The sequence below is a fragment of the Choloepus didactylus genome, chromosome 1, assembly GCF_015220235.1.
Source record: "Choloepus didactylus isolate mChoDid1 chromosome 1, mChoDid1.pri, whole genome shotgun sequence".
NCBI lineage: Eukaryota > Metazoa > Chordata > Mammalia > Pilosa > Megalonychidae > Choloepus > Choloepus didactylus.
In genome coordinates, this window is record NC_051307.1 from 180,256,018 (window position 1) to 180,278,326 (window position 22,309).

Below are 22,309 nucleotides of genomic sequence, written 5' to 3' on the forward strand. Positions count from 1 at the left end.
GACACCACTCCCAGTGTTTGCTATAGGTCATCTTTAATACTAAAAACAGTCACGCAGGAAGGTATTCTATTTCTACAGTTGAGGAAATTGAGGCTCAGGAGGATACATGATTTATCAAACATCATATTGGAAGTAAGAAAGCAGATATATAGATATATACAACAACATGGGCAAATTTCATAGCCATAACATTGAGCAAAAGAAGCCAGATATGAAAGACTACATGGTGCATGATTATATTTACATAAAATTCCAAAACAGGCAAAACTAATCAATGTTTCTAGAAGTCAGGAGTATAGTTACTTCTGTGGGGTAGGGTTTGACAAGAAGGGGACATGAGGGAACCTTCTGGGTTATGAGAAATGTTCTATATCTTGATCTGGATAGTATTTTGGAGGTGTATACATGCATAAAAACTCAATTGGCTGCACAAAAATTTGTGCCCTTTATTGTTTATAAATTATATCTCAATGTAGAAGTTAAAAAGCAAAAGTAGGGGGAGAAGGAGTTAGCATTTACCTCTTGTTTAGTTCCAAAGGCCCTATCTTTCCACTACACAGTCTTTTGCAATCAGTTTCAAGTTTCAATGTTAAAAAGACTCTTCATCATTTTGTTGGGATAATGCATAGAAAAATCTGCACAAGTAATTTAATAAACTATTGCAAATAGTTTAATATAGCTGAAATCGCACAGTACAGGGAGGCTTATGATGCAAGGATAATGTAGTAAGCTGGGACTGATTTATAAAGAATTTTATGAGCCTTGTTAAATGGAAGAGTTTAGAATTTATTTACATGGGGAACCACTGAAGAATTTTATTTAATAAATTTTATGATAATGTTTGCTGTTGTTCGTGAAATGGATTTGAGAGATTGGATAGGAGGAGGAAAAGCCTAGAAACAGTTTGGAGGCTATTGTAATAATCTATGCAAAAGTGAATAGATCTTGGACTAAGAGTTGTTACAGTGTGGCTGGTAGATGAAATAAACTTATATTAAGTAAGTAGAATTGAGTGGATGTTGTAATTAATGGGATGTGGGGAATGAGGGACCCACAGGAACTGATTGAGGTAGATAGGTGGTGTCTTGGTTTGCTAGGGCTTCTATGACAAATACCATAAAATGGGTTGATTAAAGAACATAATTAATTGTTTCACTCTTACAGTGTCCAAAATCAAGGTCTCAACAGGCCATGCTTTCTCTCTGAGTCTGTAGCATTCTGGTGCTCGCTTGCTGGTAACCCTTGGGGTTCCTTGGCTTGCATCTCTCTGTCTCTGTCACATGGCAATTTGCCTCATTATCTGGCTTCTTATGACTTTTGACTTCTACTGACTAACTGCATCTGAATTTCTTCTGCCTTATAGGGACTCCTGTTATATGGATTAAGGCTCTAGATGATTCAGTTTGGCCTCATCTAACTAGAATCTTTAAAGATCCTATTCACAAAGGAGTCCGCACCTTACCTAATAATAACATCTTCAAAGGTCCTATTTACAAATGGGTTCACACCCACAGGCTTTTGTGAGGGACATGATTCAATCACCAATTATAGGTGGACTGATCCCAATTAAAGCAGTCCCTCTTCAACCATCAGGAAATAAGGGACAATGTATATTGCTCTGGGGAGATGCTAAAGCTAGGCAAGTTGTTAGGACAGTAGCCAAGCGAGTTGGGATCCACAGAAGGATTCTAGTTCTTGTTAAGAATTTGAATGTCAACCTGGACCAAAATGTGTTTATATGGAGAGGGCACAGGCCACGGGGGTGGGGCTAAATCATGCAGCTCAGAAAGCAGGCAGGGCCCACAGGAACTCTTGGATAGTGACCTTCTAAACTATAACTCATTCCAAACTCCGACTGCTGGTAGGGATACGTCTTCTAATATTCTTCCAAATAATTCTCATTGGCTCAAGGACAGGGCAGAGCACAGCTATAGGTGGAAAACCTTTACTTCTGGTATTGGGCAGAACTGGAAGCAAGCAGGGCTTGTTGGAAGTAAAGTAGTTATCTTAGGTTAGTTGTCTTTTTCTTACTCCTTTGTTATGGTCTGTTTGAAATGTTCTTTTAGTGTATGTTTTTAAAATTATTTTTAATTTTATTTTAAAAATTTTTTATACAGTTGATTTTAAAAAAAGTTAATTAAAAAAAAAGGAAAAATAATATGCAGAGCCCCCTTGAGGAGCTGGTGGAGAATGCAGGGGTATTGGGCTGCCCCACCTCGATGGTTGCTAATGTGCTCACAGACATAGGGGATTGGTGGTTTGATGGGTTGAGCCCTCTACCACGGGACTTGCCCTTGGGAAGACTGTTGCTGCAAAGGAGAGGCTAGGCCTCCCTATAATTGTGCCTAAGAGCCTCCTCCTGAATGCCTCTTTGTTGCTCAGATGTAGCCCTCTCTCTCTAGCTAAGCCAACTTGAAAGGTGAAATCACTGCCCTCCCCGCTACGTGGGATCAGACACCCAGGGGAGTGAATCTCCCTGGCAACGTGGAACATGACTCCCGGGAGGAATGTTGACCCGGTATCGTGGGATGGAGAACATCTTCTTGACCAAAAGGGGGATGTGAAAGGAAATGAAATAAGCTTCAGTGGCAGAGAGATTTCAAAAGGAGCCGAGAGGTCACTCTGGTGGGCACTCTTACGCACAATTTAGACAACCCTTTTTAGGTTCTAAAGAATTGGGGTAGCTGGTGGTGGATACCTGAAACTATCAAACTACAACCCAGAACCCATGAATCTCGAAGACAATTGTATAAAAATGTAGCTTATGAGGGGTGACAATGGGATTGGGAAAGCCATAAGGACCACACTCCACTTTGTCTAGTTTATGGATGGATGAGTAGGAAAATAGGGGAAGGAAACAAACAAACAAACAGACAAAGGTATCCAGTGTTCTTTTTTACTTCAATTGCTCTTTTTCACTTTAATTATTATTCTTGTTATTTTTGTGTGTGTGCTAATGAAGGTGTCAGGGATTGATTTAGGTGATGAATGTACAACTATGTAATGGTACTGTGAACAATCGAATGTACGATTTGTTTTGTATGACTGCGTGGTATGTGAATATATCTCAATAAAATGAAGATTAAAAAATATATATATTCTTCCAAATAATTCTCATTGGCTCAAGGACAGGGCAGAGCAGAGCTATAGGTGGAAAACCTTTACTTCTGGTATTGGGCAGAACTGGAAGCAAGCAGGGCCTGACTAATCACTGAATTTAAAAAAAAATAACTAACTGGATATCAATATCTAGCCAAAAAGAATGCTAGATCCGTCAGAATTGACTTGATAAACAATTAAGATATTTGTTTCTATTTGCACATTCCTTGGATATTATATTAATAAATATGTATTTATATATGTATTTATGTGCATGTATTTATTTATATCATTTTTTTAATGTACAGTCTACATAGTAAATATCCCATTTCTCTTTGCCTTCCTAGACTCTACAGAGACTCAAACAGTTTAATTGTTCCCCTGGGTTACTGCAACTGCCTCCTAACTGGTCTTTCCCAATATTGCTCTCAACAATGAGCATCAAGGGAGATCATTTGAGGCATGAAAGTGCACATTGCCATGATTTTCTCATTTGCCTGTTTTCAATTGTGAAGGAAAGGAATCACCAAGAGAATCCTTCTTGAGTCCATGTCCTTTTACCTCAATCCAATGATGAATTACAGATTCTTCCTGTGCAATTACTCTCACGTCCATCTTTTCTTACTACATTTCTACATATCCTAGTTCAGGCTCTCATCAGATCCTGCTTGAACTACTGGAATAGCCTTCTCACTGTTCTGCTCATCCTCTGGCTCTCTTACCACCTAAATCCATCCTGTAAAAATCTTTATAAAATATCACTTTGAGCATCATGCTATTCATTTACTTGTTAAACTTCAAAAGTTCTTGACTGCTTAAAGCAACAAATTAAAAAACACTCCCTAGCCTAAAGTTTAAGGCTTTGGGAATCTAGCCTCTTATAATGTTTTCAGTTTCACTTCTAACTACCCTAGCTTCCCAGATCGTCTCTGAGGTGTTATTTTTGCTAGTGCTTCTCATAGTGTGATATGTCTAGCTATCCATTTTATTGGACACAAAAAAACTCCCATGGTTTTACAGATATTATTGCTTAGGATGAGCCTTAAACATATAGTGTCTTTTTAAGTTTTTTAAAAAGTGAGTTCATAAAAATATTAAACAATAACGGTTAAGTGATAATTATGGCAAAAACTATGGAAGTGGTCCTCAAATGACCAAAACAGGTATGCTTTATATCAGATTTGTTCCTCACAACAGCCTTGCAAATTAGAAACTAAGTCCAGAGAAACATTGGAACTTATTCACATTGCAAATAGGTCGTGATACAGGATTCAAGTTCAGGTACCCAAGTCTCTGACTGAAGCTCTTTCCAAGCTTTCCTGCTTTACCATGATGCCCTTTAATTACCTGAGTGTAGGTGTCTGACTTGTGATTTTCTATACTCCACCTCATTGCCTCAAAAAAGTTTGCTTTCTAAATTAAATCCCTTACCTCCTGAAAAATAAGAGGGACACCGCTGTGTTTCTACAGCACATTTATAAAACATACAAGGAAAAGGACCAGATTTCTTGCCTGGTTGAGTGAAACGTTAATTCTTCACCTTGGCACCTCAAACTACAGCTGTAATAAGGACCGTTATGTCCACATAGGCCCTTAAACCGAAGACCTGCTGAGCAAAGACGCACTTTCCCAGCCCTACTCAACTGTGTCAGCTTTTCTGCCAACTGACCAGGCGGAAGCAGCAGCAGGGGAGGAGGCACTGCAGGTAGGTGGGGAGGGGATAATTTTGAAAGCCCTAAATCCCTCGCTGGGAAGAAACAGCTGCTCCTGGCTTTTCTAAACATCTGTCCCATCTGTCCCCGGCCGCACTTCACCCTTTCGAGGTTCGAGCTAGTGAAACGTGGATTTGACGAGGAAGCACTTCTAAAGCTGGTTGGTGAGCTGGGATGAGCCTAGTGCCATCGAGAAAGTTTCTGCTACTCGGAGGAGGGCATTGCAGGTCGAAAGGACAGTCATAACTTTTTTTCTCACAAAACACAGCTTTAATTGACAAAGTCGCGATTTAAGAGGATGTAACAGTCACTGAAAACGGACTGTACGCCCTGAGGAAATTATTTCACAAAACAGAGGTATCCCTAGTGTCCTAATTTTTATTTTAACCTCCGGGGGAGGAAGAGCCGGCTGTTTGGGGGGTTAGAAATAATGGCCCGCACACACTATTCCACCTCAGTGTTAGAACACGCTGTGCGAATCTCGCGCACGTGGCGTTTATCACATTTAACAGTGTGTTGCTAGTCTCTGACTCCTCTGCCAATACTATGCTCCCAGAGAATAGAGACCTTAATTTATTCACTTATTTTCCCCTAGCTCTCAGGACTGTGGCCGGCGCCTGGCAGGCGTGAAATACACTTATGAATGAATGAACTTAACAAGGAAAAAAAAATAAAAGAACAGGGTGATTCATTTGATCCTCCTAAGAGGACAGCAGGCGAGCTCAGACTTGGATGGAGTCTTCAACGCAGGAGCACGGCTCGGAGACAGCCCCGCCCCCAGAGCGCGCGCAGCCACGCCCCCTTCCCGGGGTCCTTCCCCTTGAGAAGTCTGTCCTACCTAGAGAGCAAAAGGATTAAGGGCGGGTCTATTGGGACGCAGGCGCAATGGGCAGCGGAAGTAGGAACTGGGAGAGGGAGGAAGCAGCTTAGCCCGGTTCGCCAAGGACGCCGCGCTCCTCCTTCCTCTCCTAGTCAAGCAGGAAGCTCCTGGCGGCCGCACGTGCCGCCGAGACCAGGCCCCTCCCCTCCCCGCCCACCTTCTCCGTCTGCCGAGATGGCGCTCGACCCCGCAGGTACGGGGAGCCTGGGTTGCTGCGGGGCCTCGGCTCACATCTCATTACGCTGGCATATTCTTTGGGGGTCGGCCTGGGAAAGGTACCGAGCTCTGGGGATGCACCACTTCCGCAGACTGGCAAGTCCTGCCTTCTTATTTAGGGTCGTGATTCATTCTCCCGTGCCTTGGGGTTGGGGTAGGGGATGAACTCTAGGTTTGTCTTCTAAACTCTGGTCCATTTGTGCATACAAACATTTTCTTCCAAAACGCGACTGGTCGTCCTCTACTTCACCCTCTTTGGGGCACAGGCTCCTTTAAATATCTAATGTCGAGTATAGACACTCCTGCCCGAGAAAAATTTGCATATTCGTGCAGATGCACAATTTTGCATACTTTTTTGGGGGAGTTTACGTACCCCAGGTTCATCCTTGGAGCACAATTTCAGAACCCTAGTTTGAACCTAGTGACCCAGACACTGGTGGTAAACAGTTTCTTTGGAAAGGTTCCCATCTCTTTTGCAGCAGCAGTTTCAGTTCCTCTACAATTACCCTCCGTACAGAATCACACCTGCGGTATCTTTGCTTTAGACTCTTTATGTAACCTGTGATATAAAACATCATTTTTGGAGGGAGAGGCAATTGGTCTAGTCCATTCCGTTCATTTTATGGATACAAAAACCCAAGGCTTTGAAAAAGTGCCTTTATAAAAAAGACTCTGTACTGGCCCTCAAGGAGGATGAAAGATATGTATCATGCACAAGAAAATCATTTATCCCAACCCTTTCAAGCCCTTTTTAAAGTAGTCTCAGTTATCAAATAGCATGTGGCACCGTAGATGATACTGTCTCCATTTTACAGATTAAGAAACTGAGGTTCAGAGAGGTTAATTTACTAATTGGTGGTAAGATCAAGGAGTACTCTAATTGAAGCTTAAAGAGTTCAGGAACATATAACCATTTTACTAATTTTAGGCTAGATGATTGAATCAGGCTCTATTAAGCAGTTAGCATTTGATCTGGGCTTTGAAGGATAGAATTTCCAGTGCTGAAGAGGTAGCAGAATGAACAGAGGTATAGGCATTAAAGTGCACTGTGTGATGTTTGGTTGCAGGGTGAATACCCTGATTTTGTTGTTGAGTGTGAGAGAGATATAATTAGGTAGTTAAGGAAAGTTCAGGTCCATGTAATTCTGCTATTTCTAAACTGAAAGTGACCTTCAGAGTCATCTAATCCACTGTTTCTTACAGATAAAGAAACTGAGACTCAGGGAGATTAAAGGCTTCAAAACATCTGTATTATGAATTTAGACAGACAAGGAAATTTAGAAAAAAACTTCATACTTATATCCACTAGCTTACTTTCTAGTCACTCTCAAACCCCTACAATCTCTTATATTATGCCCAAGGCTACACAGCTAATTTCCAGTAGAGTTAAGACTGGATAGAATATAGGTAATTTCATTCACAGTCCAGTGTTACAGACCTTGCCACCATTCAAATATTCATTAATTAAACAAATACATGTTGAGTGTTCAGTAAATGCAGGTATTGTTCTATGTCCTAAGAAATAGTGGTATATAGGCCACAGAATATCCTTGCTTTGAATAGCTTGTATTCAAATGATAGCAGAAAGTAAACGAACACCCCTATGCCTTCTTTACTGATTGTGATGAAGAAAATAAGTAGGGACATGTGGTAGACGAGGAGGGCACTACTTTAGATAGTTAAGAGTCCTGTGAGAAGTGTTACTTGAATTGGAATTTGAAGGATTAGAGAGCAGCCATGTGAAGAGCCAGGGAAAGAGTGTGCTAGACAATGAAAGCAGCAAATGCTTAAAATATTGGACTAGAATGAGGGTTAGAGTATGGAGGTGATCCATAAGGAAAGATGTTGGGTAAATAGGCAGGAGGTGCTTTGTAAGCATGATGATAAAGCATTTTGATCTGGTGTTACCAAATCCTTTGAAGGCTTTTAAAGAGAGCAGTGACATAATATACTTCATGACTTTAAAGTACTACTTGGGCTACAATGGTAGCATAAATTGAATGGGGGTCATGAGTGGAAGCAGCATTGATTGGAATTCATAAGCTGACAAAACTTCATTTCTCTAGTCAGGTATCTTTCTCGAACAGTAGATCCAGTGAGCTAGACAAAAACTTCCTGCAGGTATCTCAAGCTCAGTATGTCCAAATCTGAAATCATCATCTTTCCCTGAAATGTGCTCTTCTTGTGCTATTTCAGTAAAATATCTCTACCATCTAATTCTTTAAGCTCAGACCTGGGAGTTGTTCTCGGTACCATTGTCTTCTTCTTGAACTCTTGTTGATTCTGTCACCTAAATTTTCTAATCTGTTACTGTTTGTGCTCATCACTGTTACTCTAGTCTAAGCCACCACCAGCTCTTTTACAGAGATACTTACAGCAACTGCCTGAGGGTTTCCCAGCCTCCATCTTCTATACACTGCTGCCGGGATCTGTCTAAAAGTTTCTAAGGGCAAATTTCATCTTGTCACTCTCTTGCCTAAAAACTTGTAGTGCCTTTCCATTGTTTCTAGGATAAAATTCAGACTCCATGAAATAATTTATAAGACATTTCATGACTCAAAATCCATCCTCCTCCACTGTTATGACACATATTACTCTTTGCTTAAGCCAGTGTTTAAAATTTCAGAGAGGGTTGTTAAATTTATCTAGTGAATCAAAACCAGCATTTAAAAAATAGAATGGAAAATGTTAGAAGATATTTTATGTGGTAAGGTTATATGTTAGTAACAAGCAACTTGTTTCAATTCAAATATCCTTGCTATCTAAGAATATTTTTCTTGAGTTTTGGACAATCAGTGGTGAGAGTTCAGTTAGTGAGCAGTCTGATGTTAGGTTTCCTTGAGGATCAAAGTTTGAGATGAAGATTCACGAGCAAGTTTTTTGTTTTTGTTTTTGTTTTTTAGTATGTAATGCTCTCCAGCCAAAGACCATCAAGAACACTCCTGTAGTTAAACAGTCTTGGATTTATTACTTTTTGAATAAGAGAATAGATACCACGGGGAACTATGGAACATCTCAGTTAGATAGTGTTAGACCTGACTTACAGGATTTGGGGCGGTATTATTTGAATTTGGGGAGGGTTCAAGGAAGCAGGAGTTTGCACTGGATTGGATGCTGTCAGAAGACAGGGATACTTGTATGATCTGGTGTCTTAATGAATCTTATCTCAAAGCCAGGAGGAATGAAGAGAAGCTAAAGTTGTAATTGGTAGAGAAGTAGCAGTTTCTCATATTAATGATGGTGGAGAGAGGCTCAGATATTTTTGTGGTTTGGACAATGTTCTTAATTTTGTCTGAGTTCAAACATGATTGTGGAGTAGTCTTGTTTTTGTCTTGCTTTATCAGGTCACTGAGTGGTCTTGTTTGATGTTAATTTTCTGTAAAATTGTTTATGTTCAACAGGAGAATTCTAAAGCCTAGATGTAAGTGCCAGATCAGTTCATAGTTATTATGAGCTGTTTTTCTCTTTTTCGCTTATTTACATGAAAAGATTTCAAACTTACAAATTCACAAAAAATAAAAATAGTACAAGGGAGACACATGTTCTCCTAATTGAGAGTCATCTATTTTTATCATTTTACATCATTTGATTTATCATTTACATTCTATCAGTCATCTTCTGTCTCTCTAACTGATATGTATATATATCTCCATATATATATAATTTCATATATATGTACATTTTTTGAACCATTTGAGTTTCATACATCATGGCCCTATACCCCAGTGTATATTGCCCAAGAGGAAGTATATTCTCCTATATAACCACAATATAATTGTCAACTTCATAAATTTATATTGATACATACTTTAATCTATTGCCCGTATTCCAATTTTGTCTGTTGACCTTAAAATATACTTTATAGCATGTTTCTTCTTCAATAATAGATTCATTTTAGGATCAGATATTGCATTTATGTTTCTTTATTCTTCTTTAATCTGGAACATTTCCACAGTCTTTCTTTTGTGTTTTATGAGATAGACATTTTTGGAAAATATTACCACCACCACCCCCACTGTGTTTTAATAGAACTTTCCTCATTAGTTGACTTTTGATTGGATCAAAGTCATGTATTCTCAGCCAAATACTGCATAAATGGTGATGTGTCTATCTCAGGATGTCACATCTGGACACACATGATATTTGTCTCTCATAGGTGATCTTACTTTTGAGTATCCAGTCAAGGTTTTGCTCCATTTCTTTGCTGTTTTTTCCCCTCTCTTGTATTTAATAAACAATCTATGGGGAGACCCTTAAGATCATGCATCCTGCTTCTCATCAAAAATTCCCTTTTGATTTAGCATCTGTTGATGTTTCTTGCCTGATTCATTCTTTCCCCTGATGGTTGCAGAGTGATGATTTTCTACCTCCTGTACTCCCTCCACATTTACTAGTTGGTCCTTGACTTTCTGGTGTGAGCAAGAGACCTCTTTGTTCCCTGTTTATTTATTGATTTATTATTGGTGCAGACTCATGAATTCCTATTTTTTCATGGTTTATAATTTGTTACTGTACTTAATTATTTTTGTGTGCTCAAATTGTCCCACATTTGGTCATTGGGAGTCATTCAAGCTAGCGTCTAGGTCTTTGTGATATGACCCCATCAATTTTTTCAGCATTTCCTTTTTTTCTGGCTGTTTTATTTCCTTGGCTGCTCAAGCAAATGCCATGCAATGGGCTGGCTTGAACAATGGGAATTTTATTACCTCACAGTTCTGAGGCTAACAGAAAGTCCAAATCAAGTTAACCTCAAGGTGATGCTTTCTTTCCAAAGACTGGCATTCTGAGGCTGATTGCATGATCCTTGTTCCTTGGCTCCTGTCACATGGCAGTGCACGTGGTGGCCTCTCTTGGCCTTTCCTTTCTCTTCAGGGATCTGTCGATTTCAGCTTCTAGCTGTTCCCTCTGTGGCTTTCTCTCTATCTATCTGAGTTTGATTCTGATTATAAAGGACTCCAGTAATAGAATTAAGAACCATCCTGGGCCACACATTAACTGACATAACTTTATCAAGAGGTCTTACTTTTGGGTTCACAATGTGTTCACACCCACAGGAATGGATTAAGTTTAAGAACATGTTTTTTCTGGAGTACATGGCTCCAAACCACCACACTGGCACAAGATGTCCCTGGATCGTCTTGTACCTACCCTGGCCCATCTGAAGAATTAGTCATTTCTCCAAGAAGCCCTGTTACCTTTTGTTTGGATGTGGTATCAGAGAGCAAGATCTGGATGCTAGATCTGAGTGCCACTTGGCTGTTTTACATGTAAGTGATTGATTAATGTAATGCTCTTAGGAAAAAAAAAAAAAAAACTCCAAGGGAGTGGGGGAAGCAGGAGAGGGAAAAAAAAGAAACCAAGCAAAGATGTGATTTCAGGGGAAGGTTGGTCTTAGCCTCATTAGCTCTGGTATAACACAAAATTTGCCCTGCATTGGAGGCAACGGAGCAGGGCTTTGTACCATCTATCAGTCTTTGGCTACTACAGAAGTTGGGTTAGAGAAGCAGCAGCAAGGAAAACTGTGAAGTGCTACCATGTGCAAGGGCCGTCCTAAGAAGCTTGTATGTGTGAAGGTGCCAGCATTCTCTGCTGCAGGTGGTATACCAGCTATCCTAAAAAATAATTTATCTCAATATATTAGGAGTCTTAGTTTGTGTGGTGAGAGTTCAGATAGTTTAGATGGCATGGGGTATTTGCATACATATATATATATATATATATATATATATATATATATATATATATTCACACACAGGTATATGTACTGTATCAAGATGAAAAGAAATTGTGCAGTGGTGGTCAAAAAGTTTGAAAAACATTCACTCAAGATATTACCAAACTACTTTTTTTTTTTGTTCTCCAAGCCATTGCACATGCTGTTCCTTCTCTCTAGAATTTTTCCTCTCTTCCTGATCCTCACATCTGTCTAATTCTTGTTCATTTTTCACAACTCACCTTTTAAGTGAGTTTCGTAGGAGGCTTTTCCTGATTGTCACCCCCCATCTTTCAAAAAAAATAAAAAAAAAACAAGAAAATCAAATAACTTGAGTATAGAGTTTCAGTTAGTCTGGATCTGAAGTTTATTCCCAGAGAAATGAAAATGAAACTTACAGATGTGATGTGTCTATATGTAACAGGTAATTTGAGAGATGAAGAAAACCATGATTTGGAGAATGAGAATATTCTACCTATGGTAGTAAACAGTAAATATCTGAGTCCACCTCTTTAACTCAATTTGTTAGAGACTAGATTACTAAAAAGGAGAGGTCAATTAACTTCATGTATGCATTAAGAGCTTGCCCACCAACCCCAGAGAAGTAGTGCACTATTGTGGAAACAGCACTGAATTTGGGAGTTAGCAAGACTGTCTTTTTGTTTCAGATTCTGCCATTAACTCTGGCCTCAGAGTATTCAAAATGGCTTAACGTGAGACTTGAGGATGAGAGGTGGTGAGAATGAGACAACTACTAAGGCTTCTTCAAACCTTAAATTTTTATAATTCTTAATACTTGCCATTGGTCGTAAGGGGCTCTTGACTCAGCACTGAAAGTACACCACGTTTCATTGACTGGATTAGTATTGTTATTTTTGTATAGAGGTGTTAGGAGCATATTTGTAGAAATCCCTGTGTTTACAGATGTCAAAAATATAAGAAATATTACCTTATACTTGATATAAATGGACCAAACAAAACTGTGCTCAAGCAGGAACTTTGATACCCAAATTACACTTCCACCTCACCCTCCCTTACTGTCTTTTCACATTCTTAAGTAAGGAGATTGAAGGAACAATTTTTAAATAATGTGGTTGTTGATATCCTGCATTGTGTTTTTGCCAAAGAACTATTATTTAGATCAAAGGATTTGTTAATAACTGAGAATGGTAAATTGGAATATAGAATTTCAGATTATGCTGCAGAACAAGCATGTCTTATCTTCACTGTGCACATAATTTTTAGTATGCTGATTTGCACATGATAGGTTCCTAATAAACATTTTTTAACAGAATGAATATCTGTTATTATAAAATATTGAAACTTCTAAATACATGTGCCATTTATTAAACAGTTTTAAACTATTTCATACTTACCATATGCTAGGAGTTAGAGCTGGAAAGATGAATTAGACATTGTCTCTGACCTCATTATACTTAACTGTCTTATGCAGTAGTTCCAAATCTAGCTGTATATTAAAATTACTTGGAGAACTTTTAAAAATGCTGATGCCTGGGTTTTACCCCTAGCATTTCTTGGGTGGAACCCAGGTAGAGAATTTTGTAAAGCCCTCTCAGGTGATTCTTAGGTACAGCCAGAGTTGAGAACCACTGATCTAGTAGAGAATAAGATTGTACATATAGTGCTATGTGATGTCTTACAAGTCCATATATGACTAGAGCTGTAGAATTGGTTCTGGCAAAGTCTTGGAGTTAGAGGAAGAACAAATTGCTTTCAGGTGCTGGGAATCAGGGAGCACTTTGGGATGGAGAGAATGTTTAGTTGAATTTTAAATAAGTAAACTTTGATAACAAATAAGCAGTAGAAGATGGAAATAAGAGGTAGAAAATAAGAGGTAGAAGATGGAAAATAAAGACAAAAGATTGAGCTGGAGTTTTGGCTTCACCAGTTAGTTACTATATCAGGGTGAAAGATTGCTTTGAACTCTCTGATCATCAGTTTCTTCTAATACCTGCTCCCCCTACTTCATGCTGTTACAAAGGTCAGCCTTAAATGAGATGATTGTAAAACAGATCCTTCCACTACTCCTTCCTTCCTTCTGCAAATATTTACTGTGCTCCTTCTATGTAATATATAAATGTAAGTTACTTTTTCAGGTAAGGAAGATAACTAAAATACATGTTCTTTAATACAATCTTGTGGGGGCAGACTTTTTTGTCTCTTGATTAGGGTGTGACCTGTTGATTAGATTATTTTAATGGAGATGTGGCCCTGCCCATTCAGTGTAGGTCTTAATTAGATCACTGGAGTCCTTTAAGAGGCTCAGGAAAAGAGACAGTAGTCAGAGCTTAGAAATGCATGGAGAGGCAGACAGAAGGATGTTTGGAGATGCTAAGCTAAAAGATGAAGCCCAGAGTTTGCCCCGGAGAAGCTAAGAGAGGCCTCCCAGACACTTAGAGAGAAAGCCACTGGAATCAGAAGCTGAAAGCAACACAACCCAGGAGCAAAGGACTAGCAGACGCCAGCCACGTGCCTTCCCAGCTGACAGAGGTGTTCGGACACCATCGGCCTTTCTTCAGTGAAAGCATCCTCTTGTTGATGCCTTAGTTTGGACACTTTTATGGCCTTAGGACTATAAATTTGTAACCAAGTAAACCCCCTTTATAAAATCCAGTCCATTTCTGGTATTTTGCGTAATAGCAGCTTTAGCAAACTGGGACAATAACATAGCCACTGGGATGCAGAATGAAGACTTAACTTGTGGAAAATTTAAGTTGAAATTGAGATGCTGCTGGGACATGGAAATTACCAATAGATACTTGAAAATGTGGGCAGAATAAAGTTGGAGTTGGTGGATGAGCAGTGAGATCTCAGTACCACAACTACCATCTGTAGAGATGGAATCTTGTGGGACTGCCCATGCTCATGAAAGAGGAATGAAAGCAGATCTTACCTTGGATGTCTTTATACTTTTTTTTTGGTATTGTTACCATGGTTCAGGATGTTTTTGAGACTCCTTTAAAACTTGCTTTCAGACTCTACAGTATATTAATAGTCTCAGTTTGGCAAATCTTTGTTCTGAAGGTGAATATGAATTTCAGCCAAAGATTAGCCAGAGGCAGTCTGGTGAAGGTGGTAGAAAATCATCTGGGGAATGCTATTAAAAACAAATTATCGTGAAGCTGGTTTTCGTATTTACTCATATTGGCTCTGAAGATGGTACCAAGGAAGATGTTGAGTGATTTGAAGAAAGGCTGAATCTTTGAAATAAGTGAATAACTTCTCAATATAAAATAATTCCCCTACTCTATTATCTAAGTAGTACATGTTCTTTATAGATATTTTATGAAGTATTACAAGATGAAGGAAAAAAAAGTAGAGATAGGGTGGCCAAAGGCCCTGAGGAGCAGTCACAGAATTGAAAATATTCTACCATGTTCTGGATGTACAAATAAATCTATTAGGCAGAATATTGCTAAGTAGAACCACAGGCACTCTGTTATTTATTGCTTTTTCAAGTGTGGAGAAAGTCTGTCCTCCATAACATTTCTGATTTTCTAAAGGATATCAATGGTAAATTGTGCTTGTAGGAAAAGCTAATCTTGAAGTTTTACCAAATAAAGTAAATGCAGAACCTGTTAATTTAAGAAATTATGACCACAATGGAGATTGCAACACATTTCTAAAATTGGCATGTCTTATTGTGTAAGTTGATTTCCTGCTTTTGTATACTTTTAGATTTGTTGACTTTTTCTGGCCTCATCTTGGTTAAAAGCAATGTGGGTAGAAGAGGAAGTTTTCACACCTTAGCAATCTGCAGAATCTGAGGTCCAAGAAAAAGGTGCTGTTTGGAATTGGGCACATCTAGTGTGAACTAGGTGGTTATTAACAGTGAAAGCTGATAGGACAAAGAAGTTCAAATGAAGCATACATTGTGGGTAGTATTTTATCCAGAGGCTGAGCATAAATAGGCACATCTGTCTCACTGATGTGCTTTCCATGTTTTATAACAGTTTGAGCTTACAAAAATTAGATTGTTACTGATTGACCTAAAATTTGTTGTTTAATTCTCTTTGAATATTTTTTCAGCCAACTAGCAGATCAGACCTCTTGATTTTTTTTTTCCAATCATTATTTCTATGGTAGGAGTCAGAGTATAAGAATTCCATTTGACTTTACTTTCTGATCAAAAAATGAGAAGTGTGAAGTTTTGAATTGTGCTTGTTGAAATGATGCTCCTGTAACAGTCTTATCTAAGGGTTGTTTCCATGCTTCAGCATAACTGCAGAAGCTTACTTACCCTGGTTTGCTGAAATCGCCTTAAATAGGCCACCACTCCATGTGCATGGGGTGTAGTAGAAGATTTAGGACTTGGGTTACATGATTTTACGTTGGCCCTTTATCAGAATCTTGGGTCATTTCTTTGAGCCTCCAGATCTTTATCTGCAAAATGGAATCAAAAGCTCCTAAGAGGGCTGTTGCAGAGACTATATAGCATTCATTGCCCTCATCTCATGGTTTTATAACGAGAGGCAGGCTGTTGGAGTATTGGTGGTAAAAATCCCTCCTACTTTTGATTCCCATTTTTATCTTTGTTTGTTAGTTCAGGTATGTCTTGAAAGGAAGAACATGAAAGGAACACTCATCTTCACTATCTTGATTTTCCCAGTCTAAGTACCTCTGCCCCATCTTCTCATTTTTCACTATGAATATAGCAAGAAGGTATGAACAAGCTGGCAACATGAGTGTCTGTTCATATCCTTGTGCTGTTGAGAAAAACTAGGAGTGTGCCTAGTTTCCTGGTATGAAGCAGTTAGTGAGAATCTAACAATTGAGAACTCTGGTCTTACTATATTGTTGTATGTGATGCATCTGCCTGGAGTCCTTCTTTTTGAGGTTCTTGGTAGCTAGTACAGAAGAGGGGCCTGGAGATAGAAATCTTGCTAATGAGAACACTATTGCAAATTTATTACAAGCATTTTTCTTATTTTTCCTTCAGATTGAACAGTAGCAAGGAGATGTCCTCAGGAGCAAATAAGTGTTACTAGGAAGTTAAGAAAAAAAAGTGGCATTATCTAAATAAGATTTGAATTAGTTACAGTAGAACATTTTTATTATTGAAGAGGCATACCTTGCCCTTCATATGCTGCATTCTTTTTCTGTGAAAGATTCTGTAATGTTCTGATATGCTTCCCTGTTGTATTTGTAGATTCATAGCAAGTGCTGTTGTCAGTAGCCTTAAAAATCTGGTACTGCCATATTGCAGGAACATGTGAGCCCCAAAGCAAAATCTGAGCTAACAAATTCAGCCAGTGAAAAAAGGTGAAAATTGACTTTCAGGTGATGATAGAATGTTGAGAAGTTAGAGCTTTGGAAATTTTCCTTGGTGGTTGTTATCCTGATCCTTTATCTCAGTATAAGTTCATGTGACTGTATAGTAGCAAACTTATGAAATTTGATTTTTTGTTTTTGCAGGCTCTTGTACAAACATATCACATACATACACCACTTTGGCATTAAGGGAATCACTTTGTAATTTTATGAGTAAAAAGTGCCATATCCATAATATTTATAATTTTGAAATATGTATAAAATTGTAATTAATTTATAATTGATATTTTCTTGTTGGTATGCTACCAAATGGGAAGATCTATCAGAATATATATATATATATATATTCTATATATATATAAATTTTATTGATATGTATAGACTTTATTGAGATTTAGTCACTTTTCATACAGTCAATCCAAAGTGTACAATCAATTGTTCACAGTATCATCATATAGTTGTGCATTTATCACCACAATCAATTTTTGCACATTTTCATTACTCCAAAAAAAAAAAAAAAATTAAAATAAGGATAAAAATAAAAGTAAAAAAGAACACCCAAAACAACCCATATTTATATATTTTTAAGATGGTCAATTCTGATTTAACACCAGTAGTTGAAAAAACAAAATCAATATTCATTTAATTCTAGAATTGCTTGTTTGCCCTAGGAGGTTTTAGAAGAATGATCAGGAAGAAGAGAATTTGTGAACCATTTTAAAAATGTGTCTAAATAGGAATAATATAACTTTAGAATTCGTAATGTCAGTAAATTTCTATTATATTTCATTTATGAAAATATGGTTCACTATTTCAAAGCTATGTTTGTATTCAAGGAACTGGTCCAAGAAAATAGTGTTTCAGTTATCTAGGGCCATTGCAGGATTTATGGAGCAAAGAATAGATTCATCAGGACACACTATAAATAAGTTACATAGATTAAAACTAAGTAAGTGAAAAGAAGAAGTAACATTTTGAAATAGATTTTAGAAAGTAGATCAGTATATCACAGTGTTTTCTTCTAATCTGTTCAGGAAGTACACTTTTAATTACTGATGCCTATTTAGGGTTTGTACTGTAGACAAGGAGAAGAGGAATGAGTGGAGACATTCACAGTCCTGTTATTTTCTCTTCAGGTAGACTTCACCTTTCCCTTGTACAGGATGTCTCACAGGCACTTCAAATTCAACATGTCCAGAACTGAATTCCTTTTCCACTCAAACCTGGTCCTTTTATTCCCTATCTCAAGGAGTGGTCACATCATTCACTTGGAGCCAGAAAACTGATTGCCTTTCTTGAGTTATCTCTTTCCCTCTGTCTCTTCAGGGCCCACCAGTTTCATAGGGCCTCACTTTGAATCTGTTCATTTCTCTCCATCCATACTTCCAATTCCTTCTATAAGCTTAGTGTTGTTTCTTTCGTATTGCAGCAGCAACCCCTTAACTCTTCTAGTAAGTTCTTGAATCCACTCAAATTAGACTATCCTTCTCTCACATACCAGTGAACACCAGTGAAAGTGTTCTTGTCAGTCTCACCAGTGACCTCCATGATGCTAGTTTTAATGGTCATTTCCGAGTTCTCATCTTGACCTTTCGGGAGCATCGGACACAGTTGATCCTCCTCTTCTTGTAATGCTTTCTTTCCCTGGCTTCCTGGAGACCACACTTGCTTAGTTTTCTTCCCTCATCTGCTGCTCCTTTACAGTGTCTTTTGCTGGATTCTCCATATCTCAGAGGGACTTGTCTCTTTTTAATTGTTTCATTCTTTTAGGGGTTCTGATTTGGCCCTACAGTTTTACATTTTTCTGGTTAGCAAAAACCTGTTGTCAAGGCCATTTTTTTTTTCTTGAGTAAAAATTCTTCAAACTTTTCAACATGATTTTTAGTTCTGTCTTTTCCACTGCTAGAGGGCTAAGTTCATTTGCAATGTAGGATTAGGTTTTTTTTAGCTAATTTAAGATAACTATATAATCTTTCTTGAGTCCAAGAGAGAAGTATTTCATGTTTATCTGTGTTACCCTCAGGTGTATGCCACAGTTTTATATATAAATTGTCCAGTTTAGAGTAAATGACCGTTATGAGCATATATGGCTCTAGACATCAACTCAAAGTATATATTAGGGTTGGAAGTTTGCATATTCTATGGCACAGCCAGTTTACCTTAACTTTTAGCTACCAAGCCTTGTTGAGAGGCCAAAATCAATCAAATTAGGGCTAAAATGATATTTATTTGATATTCTAGACTCTATAGAATCTGGAGTTCTAGATTAGAAGATAGAAGACTTGGGTTCTAGTTTTGACTGCTGTTTCATAGTTGCATGACTTTGAGCCAATCATTTAATTCCTCCAAGTTTGTTTCATTTATCTCTGAAATGAGAAAAATAATGTCTGCCCAGCCTACCTGACAGGCATGTTGTGCAAATTAAATGAGAAAATGGATGTGGGAGTGCTGTGTACACTTTAAAGCCTCATGTCAAATTTTAGGCATTATTAGTTTTCACTGAATGCTTTCTAGTTTATGTGTTTCCTTGTGTGAGGAGTTAATTCTAGGAAGGGACAGAATTTTCTCTTCTTTTAAGCCATCCTAGAACTTTCTTTAGGCTCAGACTTGACTGATAATACTTTGTCACCAGTGAAAGTGGATTCTGAGGGGAATATAAAAATGTTTTTATTTATCTGTTGTTTCACATTAAAATTACAGATAAGTGGAAGCAATGATAAATTTAAATTTCAAGGAAAATGGTAACTAAAGGCAAGTAAAGAATATGAATTTAGATATCTTACCTCTAGGATATAACTGGGGGAGGGGCAGTTGTTACAGTGACAGAAGTATCTTCTGTGATTTAAGAGAGGGATTTTTTTAAATAGAAATATTCTTACATTAAATTTTATTCTATGTCATAAAGATTAAGAAAGAGATAAAGTGTTGGTCAAAGTGCATGCCACTGTAGATAGGTGGAAACTTAGAAAAGAGTGATCATTCATATTAAGGCATTACACTCTGTTCTCTTTTGAGATTTCATTCAGTGCCTCCTACTAGGGCTCATATCACTTAGCCAGTGGGCATATACCACTGTTTTGGACTTTGGGACTTTGACTCCTTGTGCTCACTAAGCCAGCAACCCTGGAAAAAAACAAAACTTGGTTACACTTTTGTTAAGTGGGACAGTCTGAGCCCAGCCTACTGCCTTTCCCTCTGACTTACAAATAAACCCTGTGCTTGGGACCAGATGTGTAGACCTGGCACATAGGACATGAATGTGGGCTGACTGCCCCCTTGGGCACCTTGTCCTAAAACACATCCCTTAGCAGATAGTGGTTTGCTGGCACTTTCCTTCCCCCTTTTGTCCCTATCATATGTAAACATTCACAGAGACTGTTTGACTGAGAGTGTGTGTTTTATGGCACTGTGCCAAACCCACTGCTATAACTGTTCCAGTGGGGAGGGAGCAGGATCCTTGGCTTGCAGCACAAGAGGGCTTTGTGCATATCATTGGGCTGCAGATTAAGACCAGCTCATCCAAAGGGACTGGAGCCCACTAGTGAAGCTGATCTTGCTTTCTCTCTTCTCTAAGTTAGTAAAGTGTTTTGTTCTATACAGTGCCTGTGTGAGTTGTGCTTTTGCTGGTGACCCCGACACCTGCAAACCTTGGAGTGGGTTGAGATCCTGGGAGTACTACTCCTGGTGGCAGCATTGTTACGCTCTTTGCTAGCCTCCCTGCAGTAAGACTCTTCCCCTGGAGGCAGTAAAAGGTGTCTCCCTATCCCCTCCCCACCTTTTCTACCTCGCTGAAGTCCCAGGTAGTTGGTAGGCACTTTTTGTTGTTGTTTTTATTTATTTATTTTTTTTATGTTTACTTTTTTTTCTGGGGTGTATTCCTTCTCTTTAAATTGTTAGGTTGCCGAGAATTCTTAGGATTTTGTCCCTTTTTGGGAGGGGAGGAGTAGGGGTGGAGTAACCACCGATGGGCTTTAGTAGCCTAATTATGCCAGATTTTTCACTATTATTTGTTAGTCTTTCTACTTTGTGCATCACTTTTTAAAGTTTGATATGATGTTTTACCACTCTCCTTTTTCTGTTGCTGCTGCTTAGATTTTGGATGGGTTAGGGTAGCTTTTGAGACTATTTTTGTTCTTTTCATTAAATAAGAGGACAGAAATTCTATATTCTGGTTTCAATTCCCCCATCTTTACCTTCATGCAGTCTTTTCATTTTAAATATGAGATATCTGGAGTACATAGAATGTCTAGAGGTCAGACAGCCAGAATGTTTATCAAGATGGGCCTAGAACCTAGGTCTCTGACTTGCATGTCATTGTTCTGTCTATCATAACATGTGGCTTTTTCTTTAAACAGAATGTGTACTATTTTAACTTTTGAAAATGCTGTAGAGGGTGATGTTACTTTAATTGGTTTCTAAATCAGCCTTTTTTTGGCCCCAGAAAGATTCAACTTGATTAATCATTTAGTTTCTGTTGAAAGGGTCAATGAAAATTCTAAATCTTTTTGACTGCCAGAATAAGGCTTATAAAGACAGAGGTTTCTCTTTTCAAAAAGTAAGATAAATGACTTAAAAAGAAAAATATGAGATTATATGTATATAACTTTGTAAATGATGATCAACTTAAGTTATTATCATAAAACTCAAAAGCTGCATCTTGTACAAATTAAAATTTTTGCAGCCTCAGATTACCATTATCTATTTTCATGTACCTCACACAGTATCTGACACATAAATATTGTTTGAATTGAATGAAGAAGAAACAAACATATCAACAAGGTAGAACAGATAACCTGTAAACCCTCCTACAGTCATAAAAACTAAAGGCTTATTTCTTTGAAAAGGCTAATGAAATAAACTAACTTCTGGCAAAGCTACGGAGAAAAAAGAAGGCATAAATAAATAGCATAGGTTAGAATTTGGCAAACTCTGGCCAGTGTAAGATCTGCCAGCTGTGAAAAGTTACTAACATTTTCTAAAGGATGGTATATATAAATATAAATAAAAGATTACAACATAGATGGCATGTAGTCTGCAAAGCTTAAAATATTTACTGTCTAGTCCTTTACAGAAAAAGTTTGCTGACACCTTCTATGGGCAATGAAAATGGCGTGTTTGTAAAGAGAAAAAAAATCATATGACCATCTTCATATCATAATTTTAAAAATTTAGCTGAAATTGGTAGTTTCTTAGAGAAATTTAAACTTAACAACTGAAACTGGCCCAAGAATAAATTTTTTTTAAAGAATTGATAAAATTAAATCAGTACTTAAAGCTCTCTTTGTGTTTGTCTCTCACATACATGCAAGGAATATATACACACATATACACACCCAAATCACTGACCCTGGCAGGTGGTGTATCCATCAGGGCTCCATCAGAAAACAGAACCAGTAG

At 38.0% G+C, this 22,309-nt stretch overlaps 1 protein-coding gene across 2 annotated transcripts in view; it reads left to right on the forward strand.

The window, feature by feature from the left end:
- Window positions 1-5,725: 5,725 nt before the first annotated feature.
- CMC1 (C-X9-C motif containing 1) overlaps window positions 5,726-22,309 on the forward strand; it is a 145,628-nt gene continuing 129,044 nt past the window's right edge. For both annotated transcript variants that reach the window (XR_005218378.1, XM_037846251.1), the window contains exon 1: window positions 5,726-5,884. Coding sequence is in view for 1 of the 2 variants with exons in the window: in XM_037846251.1 (XP_037702179.1) it covers window positions 5,866-5,884 (19 nt within the window). In the remaining variant the exon portion in view is untranslated. The remainder of the gene's footprint in view (window positions 5,885-22,309) is intronic.